Raw genomic sequence first — 9,402 nt, 5'->3', positions numbered from 1 at the left:
TTTTATTTAATCATTTTGATTTTTATTAATCCCAAACTTGACTTTTTTTTTTTTAAATCTCAATCGTGACTTCTCATAATTTCAACATTTTATCTAATAATTTCGATTGTTTTATCTCATACTTATGACGTTTTTTTAACTCAATCATGACTTCTTGTAATTTCGAATTTTGATGTCATCATTTTTTTTATTTCATACTTAGTTTTTTTTATATCTCAATCATGATTTCTCATCATTTTTGTGTCATAATTTCAGTATTTTGTCATAATTTCGAATTTAGATTTTATAATTTCGACTTTTTATCTCATGTTTTATCTCAATCATGACTTTTCATATTACACATTTTTATCTAATAATTTCAGCAGTTTATCTTATAACTTTTGATGTGTTTATCTCAATCATGACTTACTTCATCATTTAGAATTTGTATCTCTTAATTTCGGCTGTTAACACATTTCTATTTATCTCATAATTTCGACTTTTTATTTCACAATTTTGACTTTGTATCTCATAATTTCGACTTTTAACACCATTTCTATTCATCTCATAATTATGACTTTACATCATTTCTAATAATTTATAATGTAATAATATTCTAATTTACAGTTTTGACTTTATATCTCAATTTTCTTATCTCACAATCATGTTTTTATCTCAATCATGATTTCTCTCATCACCTGGACTTTCTACACTTCATTTCTATATATTTCATAATCATGACACTTGGTCTCATTCATTCCATGTATCTCAGTTATGGACTTTTGATCTAATAAATTGGGACTTTTGATCTCATTCTTACATTGGAGCATTGTTTTATTCAGCGACCAGAAAGAGCTTCCATACAAATCCTCCTTCAATGAAACTGCTTAGAGTCGGTTGAAAGGCCAAGAAGAGACATCCAGAACTTGGGTGATAAATGAGTGAAGATGTGGAGAAGACTCCCACACTGATGCAAGACTAACAACCAAGTAGTGATGAAGCCTGGTACTACTCCAGCTGGAAGACTAACAACCAAGTAGTGATGAAGCCTGGTACTACTCCAGCTGGAGGACTCTAACAACCAAGTAGTGATGATGCCTGGTACTACTCCAGCTGGAAGACTAACAACCAAGTAGTGATGAAGCCTGGTACTACTCCAGCTGGAGGACTCTAACAACCAAGTAGTGATGATGCCTGGTACTACTCCAGCTGGAGGACTCTAACAACCAAGTAGTGATGATGCCTGGTACTACTCCAGCTGGAGGACTAACAACCAAGTAGTGATGAAGCCTGGTACTACTCCAGCTGGAGGACTCTAACAACCAAGTAGTGATGATGCCTGGTACTACTCCAGCTGGAAGATTAACAACCAAGTAGTGATGAAGTCTGGTACTACTCCAGCTGGAGGACAACCAAGTAGTGATGAAGCCTGGTATTACTCCAGCTGGAGGACTAACAACCAAGTAGTGATGAAGCCTGGTACTACTCCAGCTGGAGGACTCTAACAACCAAGTAGTGATGAAGCCTGGTACTACTCCAGCTGGAGGACTAACAACCAAGTAGTGATGATGCCTGGTACTACTCCAGCTGGAGGACTCTAACAACCAAGTAGTGATGATGCCTGGTACTACTCCAGCTGGAGGACTCTAACAACCAAGTAGTGATGAAGCCTGGTATTACTCCAGCTGGAGGACTAACAACCAAGTAGTGATGATGCCTGGTATTACTCCAGCTGGAGGACTCTAACAACCAAGTAGTGATGAAGCCTGGTACTACTCCAGCTGGAGGACTCTAACAACCAAGTAGTGATGAAGCCTGGTATTACTCCAGCTGGAGGACTAACAACCAAGTAGTGATGAAGCCTGGTACTACTCCAGCTGGAGGACTCTAACAACCAAGTAGTGATGAAGTCTGGTACTACTCCAGCTGGAGGACTCTAACAACCAAGTAGTGATGAAGTCTGGTACTACTCCAGCTGGAGGACTAACAACCAAGTAGTGATGATGCCTGGTACTACACCAGCTGGAGGACTAACAACCAAGTAGTGATGACGCCTGGTACTACTCCAGCTGGAAGACTAACAACCAAGTAGTGATGAAGCCTGGTACTACTCCAGCTGGAGGACTCTAACAACCAAGTAGTGATGAAGTCTGGTACTACTCCAGCTGGAGAACTCTAACAACCAAGTAGTGATGAAGCCTGGTACTACTCCAGCTGGAGGACTCTAACAACCAAGTAGTGATGAAGCCTGGTACTACTCCAGCTGGAGGACTCTAACAACCAAGTAGTGATGAAGCCTGGTACTACTCCAACTGGAGGACTCTAACAACCAAGTAGTGATGAAGCCTGGTACTACTCCAGCTGGAGGACTCTAACAACCAAGTAGTGATGATGCCTGGTACTACTCCAGCTGGAGGACTCTAACAACCAAGTAGTGATGATGCCTGGTACTACTCCAGTTGGAGGACTCTAACAACCAAGTAGTGATGAAGCCTGGTACTACTCCAGCTGGAGGACTAACAACCAAGTAGTGATAAAGCCTGGTACTACTCCAGCTGGAGGACTCTAACAACCAAGTAGTGATGAAGCCTGGTACTACTCCAGCTGGAGGACTAACAACCAAGTAGTGATGAAGTCTGGTACTACTCCAGCTGGAGGACTCTAACAACCAAGTAGTGATGAAGCCTGGTATTACTCCAGCTGGAGGACTCTAACAACCAAGTAGTGATGAAGTCTGGTACTACTCCAGCTGGAGGACTCTAACAACCAAGTAGTGATGATGCCTGGTACTACTCCAGCTGGAGGACTCTAACAACCAAGTAGTGATGATGCCTGGTACTACTCCAGCTGGAGGACTGTGTTGACATGCTCCAAGACCATGGCTAGTTTTGGTGCGAGCGTGTAAATAGACTTTGTTTACATTCCACACGTCACGTCTAGCAAGAGAGAAACAGTACTGGAATAAAAAGGAAAAAGATTCAGGCAGAGAATATTCCCTCTCTACTCTACCACACACTTCTAGAACATTCAGAGTTGGCCACGGATGAGGAGGAGAAGAAGAAGAAGAAGAAGCCCATGTAAGAAACAAGAGTGGTGAAAAGGAGACTAGAAAGATCAAAGGTCAGCTTGGTCCAAATGAACACTTGTGAAGTTGTTGTTACTGGGAAATAAAGCTAGGTGGCGTCAGTGGGGAGCCTCCAGGGCCCGCTGGGGCGCCGTGTCCTCCGCCAACTGCACCAGCTCGTTGACGGTGTGCAGCAGGTTGTAGCCGTGCTTCCTCAGCAGCCGCTGGTTCACACGCCGGTCCATGAAGCCCATCTCCAGCAGCATGGCCATCAGGGACGGGTCCTGGCGCCCTGCTGGGTCCACACCTCGCTGCCAGGTACATCACACACAGCAGGAGTTACAACACCTGCTCTTATGGTGGACATCTTAAATACAGTCAAGTTGTGTACATGCTACATCAAACACATCCTTTTCAACTTATATTCAACTGCAAAGACAAGATATTTCATGTTCACACTGAGAAACTTTCTTAGTTTTTGCAAATATTAGCTCATTTGGAATTTGATGCCTGCAACATGTTTCAAAAAAGCTGGCACAAGTGGCAAAAAAGAGTGAGAAAGTTGAGGAATGCTCATTAAAGACTTATCGTCTCGTCTCGATTACTGTAACGTATTATTTTGGGGTCTCCCTATGTCTAGCATTAAAAGATTACAGTTGGTACAAAATGCTGCTGCTAGACTTTTGACAAGAACAAGAAAGTTTGATCATATTACGCCTATACTGTATATACCTTTATATACATATATACATATATATATATATATATATCTATACTGGCTCACCTGCACTGGCTTCCTGTGCACTTAAGATGTGACTTTAAGGTTTTACTACTTACGTATAAAATACTACACGGTCTAGCTCCGTCCTATCTTGTCGATTGCATTGTACCATATGTCCCGGCAAGAAATCTGCGTTCAAAGAACTCCGGCTTATTAGTGATTCCCAGAGCCCAAAAATAGTCTGCGGGCTGTAGAGCGTTTTCTATTGGGGCTCCAGTACTATGGAATGCCCTCCCGGTAACAGTTAGAGATGCTACCTCAGTAGAAACATTTAAGTCCCTTCTCAAAACTCATTTGTATACTCTAGCCTTTGAATAGCCCCCCTTTTTTTAGACCAGTTGATCTGCCGTTTCTTTTCTTTTCTCCTCTGCTCCCCCTTATTCCTTGTGGAAGGGGAGACACACAGATCCGGTGGCCATGGATGGGGTGCTGGCTGTCCGGGGTCGGGACCCGGGGTGGACCGCTCGCCTGTATATCGGTTGGGAACATCTCTGCGCTGCTGACCCGTCTCCGCTCGGGATGGTTTCCTGCTGACCCCACTATGGACTGGACTCTTACTATTATGTTGGATCCACTATGGACTGGACTCTCACAATATTATGTTGGATCCACTATGGACTGGACTCTCACAATATTATGTTAGACCCACTCGACATCCATTGCATTCGGTCTCCCTAGAGGGGGGGGGGGGGGGGGGGTTACCCACATATGCGGTCCTCTCCAAGGTTTCTCATAGTCATTCACATCGACGTCCCACTGGGGTGAGTTTTTCCTTGCCCTTATGTGGGCTATACCGAGGATGTCGTTGTGGCTTGTGCAGCCCTTTGAGACACTTGTGATTTAGGGCTATATAAATAAACATTGATTGATTGATTGATTGATTGATTTGGAACATTCCACAGGTGAACAGGCTAATTGGGAACAGGTGGGTGCCATGATTGGCTATAAAAGCAGCTTCCATGAAATGCTCAGTCATTCACAAACAAGGACGGGGCGAGGGTCACCACTTTGTCAACAAATGCCTGAGCAAATTGTTTAAGAACAACATTTCTCAACAAGGAATTTAGGGATTTCACATACCTGCCAACTTTTGAAATCAGAAAAACCTAGTAGCCAGGGTCCAGTAGGTCCAGGACAAAGTCCTGGTGGGGGGTTCAGGGGGGCCGACGCAAAATGATTATTAGCATTCAGACAGGTTAAAATGTTGCTAAAACCATCACTGTTTGGGCGACGAAAAACATTGAAAGTTTTCCACTTGTATCGCTAGCAACGGCATTAGACTTGTGTTTTTTTGTCCCAACGTGGTCTTTTACATCGCTAATTCCTCCGTGTCCGATTGAAAAATCTTGTCTGCACAAGGTGCAATTGGCGTAGTTTTCACCCTTTTTGGAAGGGATAATTATTCCCGGATAGGCTTTTGAATATTCTTCACGGAATGACTGCAGTTTTCTTTTCGGTTTAAGACTCGTTTGCCATTTTTCTCCGGCTGATTCCATGATCGTTCGCTCGTTTGGAAACAATGGCAACTGTATGGCGTCACATTAGTGCCAAAAATCCGAGCGCATAAAAACTGTTATCGCGCGCTGATTCTCCACTTCGTGCGCACGCACGACACCATTTTGCGCGCGCGTGGTTCCTTTCTGCGCGCGCGCGGTGCCTTTCTGCGCTCGCGCGACGCCTTTCTGCGCGCTCTCTGTGTACTCCTGGCATCTCTCCTCGTGCTGTCATGTTTCTTTTTGGCACTTTGGGGGCGGGTATGCTTAGACAGCCCCTTCTTTCTGATTGGCTGTGAGCATTTTTCATATGACCAATCATTCTCCAGCGTAGCAACGTTGTAGCCATCTTACTTCAGACATCTAGCCTCAATCATTACATTGATGTCAATGGTACATGTACTACTTAAATTACCATAACTTGCTCGATTTTCCACCAATTTACAAACGGCTTGCCTTGTTACAAATCTTATTACATGTAGATATGACATAGGATGCTGTACCTGTTGAAATGACCTCTTTCGCTTTAAAAAAAAAATGACTTAATTGTGCAACATAGTTGTGTAGGGTCAGTGTTAGTTCTCTGATTATTTTAAACTGTTTCAGAATACATTATTAAAAGCTATTTTTAACATTTTAAAAACAAAATTCAAAGATTATTTCATTAATTTTATGGCTGAATCAAAAGAAATTCCATAAATTAGAAAACAAATGTTCAAGAAGAAGTGAAAATATAAAATAATGTTATTGCTGGTGGACCAGTTCTGGCTGAAAGATGTGATTATGGTGTTTGTTGTCTTATTATTTATTTGGCTCACATTTTGTATTACCCTGTATTGTGTTTATGTGGTATGAAATAACCTTCATCAGCGCGCGACATTTTTTTATCCACTTCTTCCTCCGTAAATCTTGATACATATTGACGATGACCCGCCCTGCTATACTTCTGATTGGCTCTGAGCATTTTTCAGTGTTTTTCGCCTGACCAATCAGAAAGAAGAGGCCGTCTAAGCATACCCGCCCCCAAAGTGCCAAAAAGAAACATGACAGCGCCAGGAGAGATACCAGGAGTACCGTATTTTCCGCACTATTAGCCGCACCTAAAAACCACAAATTTACTCAAAAGCTGACAGTGCGGCTTATAACCCGGTGCGCTTTATATATGGATTAATATTAAGATTCATTTTCATAAAGTTTCGGTCTCGCAACTACGGTAAACAGCCGCCATCTTTTTTCCCCGTAGAAGAGGAAGTGCTTCTTCTTCTACGCAAGCAACCGCCAAGGTAAGCACCCGCCCCCATAGAACAGGAAGCGCTTCTTCTTCTACTGTAAGCAACCACCCGCCCGCGTAGAAGAAGAAGAAGAAGCGCGCGGATATTACGTTTCATTTCCTTTGTGTGTTTACATCTGTAAAGACCACAAAATGGCTCCTACTAAGCGACAGGTTTCCGGTTCATGAAAAGACGCAATCTCTCCATCCGCACACGGACTACTATTTCACAGCAACTGCCTAAAGACTTTCAAGAAAAGCTGGCTACTTTCCGTGCATATTGTAAAAACAAGATAGCTGAAAAAAAGATCCGGCCAGAGAACATTATCAACATGGACGAGGTTCCACTGACTTTTGATATTCCTGTGAACCGCACTGTGGATACAACGGGAGCACGTACGGTGAATATTCGCACCACAGGGAATGAGAAGTCATCCTTCACTGTGGTTCTAGCTTGCCATGCTAATGGCCAGAAACTTCCACCCATGGTGATATTCAAAAGGAAGACCTTGCCAAAAGAGACCTTTCCAGCCGGCGTCATCATAAAAGCTAACTCGAAGGGATGGATGAAGAAAAGATGAGCGAGTGGTTAAGGTAAGTTTACGCGAAGAGGCCGGGTGGCTTTTTTCACGCAGCTCCGTCCATGTTGATATACGACTCCATGCGCGCCCACATCACGCTGGTTTTTAATATATTATTAAAGTTTGACTGACCTATCTGACTGTTTTTTTGACATTCCTTTAGCGCAGTTAGATGCGGCTTATAACACGGGGCGGCTTATAGGTGGACAAAGTTTTGAAATATGCCGTTCATTGAAGGCGCGGCTTATAACCCAGGGCGCCTTATGGTGCGGAAAATACGGTACACAGAGAGCGCGCAGAAAGGCACCGCGCGCGCGCAGAAAGGCACCGCGCGCGCGCAGAAAGGCACCGCGCGCACGCTAAAAGGCACCGCGCGCGCGCAAAATGGTGTCGCGCGCGCGCACGAAGTGGAGAATCAGCGCGCGATAACAGTTTTTATGCGCTTGGATTTTTGGCACTAATGTGACGCCATACAACTGGTGCCTCGTGCTTGGCAGCGGTGCTATAAATAGCCTCGCGCATGGCGTTCGGAATGGCTCGATAGGAAGTTACGGGAAGCAGTGTCGATTGTCATTGTTGTTACGCGATTTCGTGAATAAAACTTTTTTTAAAATATATATTTTTAATTAATGAAAAACCGTACTTTTTATCACTGCAACCGTAACCCGGAATAGGTTGATGAAAACCGTACTAATTACGGGAAAACCGGAGTAGTTGGCAGGTATGATTTCACCATCTACGCTCCGTAATATCATCAAAAGGCTCAGAGAATGTGGAGAAATCTCTGCAGGTAAGCCATGATATTACGCACCTTGGATCCCTCAGGCGGTACTGCATCAAAGAGCCATATCAGTGTGTAAAGGATATCACCACATGGGCTCAGGAACACTTCAGAAAACCACTGTCAGTAACTACAGTTGGTCGCTACATCTGTAAGTGCAAGTTAAAACTAGGGATGTCCGATAATGGCTTTTTTTGCCGATATCCGATATTGTCCAACTCTTAATTACCGATACCGATATACACAGTCGTGGAATTAACACATTATTATGCCTAATTTGGACAACCAGGTATGGTGAAGATAAGGTCCCTTTTAAAAAAATTAATTAAATAAAATAAGATAAATAAATTAAAAACATTTTCTTGAATAAAAAAGAAAGTAAAACAATATAAAAACAGCTACCGGTACATAGAAACTAGTCATTAATGAAAATGAGTAAAATGAAGTGTTAAAGGTTAGTACTATTAGTGGAGCAGCATCATGTGTGCTTACGGACTGTATCCCTGCAGACTGTATTGATATATATTGATATATAATGTAGGAACCTACCACAATATTAATAACAGAAAGAAACAACCCTTTTGTGTGAATGAGTGTAAATGGGGGAGGGAAGTTTTTGGTGTTGGTGCACTAATTGTAAGTGTATCTTGTGTTTTTTATGTTGATTTAATAAAAAATACAAAAAAATAAAAGAAAAACGATACCGATAATTCCCGATATTACATTTTAAAGCATTTATTGGCAGGCTGATATTATCGGACATCTCAAGTTAAAACTCTACTATGCAGAGCCAAAGACATTTATCAACAACACAGGGGCCGAGCTCATCTAAGATGGACTGATCTAAAGTGGAAAAGTGTTCTGTGGTCTGACAAGTCCACATTTCAAATTGTTTTTGGAAACTGTGGACCAAAGAGGAAAAGAAGCATGGGGACTGTTCTAGGGTGCAAGTGTAAAAGGCAGCATGTGTGATGGTATGGGGGTGTATTAGTGGCCAAGACATGGGTAACTTACACATCTGTGAAAGGTACATACAGCTTATTTCAGCAAGACAATGCCAAGCCAGGTGTTACAATTGCGTGGCTTCATAGTAAAAGAGTGCGGGTACTAGACTGGCCTGCCTGTAGTCCAGACACTGAAAATGTGTGAAGGCTAAAATATGAGAAGGGAGACTGTTGAACAACTTGAGCTGTACATCAAGCAAGAATGGGAAATAATTCCACTTCAAAAATGTTCCCAAACCTTTACTGAGTGTTGTTAAAAGGAAAGGCCATGTAACACAGTGGTAAAAATGCCTTTTTTGCAATGTGTTGCTGCCATTACATTCAAAGTTCATGATTATTTGCAAAGTTTCTCAGTGTGAACATGAAATATCTTGTCTTTGCAGTCTATTCAATTGAATAAAAGTTGAAAAGGATTTATTGTATTCTCTTTTTATTTACCATTTACACAA

The 9,402-nt window shown here is 42.4% G+C and overlaps 1 protein-coding gene across 3 annotated transcripts in view; it reads right to left on the bottom strand.

The window, feature by feature from the left end:
- Positions 1-1,404: 1,404 nt before the first annotated feature.
- Positions 1,405-9,402, bottom strand: part of nbr1a (NBR1 autophagy cargo receptor a) — a 34,998-nt gene continuing 27,000 nt past the window's right edge. For all 3 annotated transcript variants that reach the window (XM_072912705.1, XM_072912703.1, XM_072912704.1), the window contains 2 exons: positions 2,812-3,354; positions 1,405-1,551 (listed from right to left, as the gene is read on the bottom strand). In XM_072912705.1, the coding sequence (XP_072768806.1) occupies positions 3,163-3,354 (192 nt within the window). In that variant the 3' untranslated portion in view covers positions 1,405-1,551; positions 2,812-3,162. The remainder of the gene's footprint in view (positions 1,552-2,811; positions 3,355-9,402) is intronic.

This window comes from Nerophis lumbriciformis, linkage group LG39, assembly GCF_033978685.3.
Source record: "Nerophis lumbriciformis linkage group LG39, RoL_Nlum_v2.1, whole genome shotgun sequence".
In the NCBI taxonomy this organism is placed as follows: Eukaryota; Metazoa; Chordata; class Actinopteri; order Syngnathiformes; family Syngnathidae; genus Nerophis; species Nerophis lumbriciformis.
Note: the sequence above shows the minus strand (reverse complement) of the source record. Positions and strands in the feature narration are given on the sequence as shown.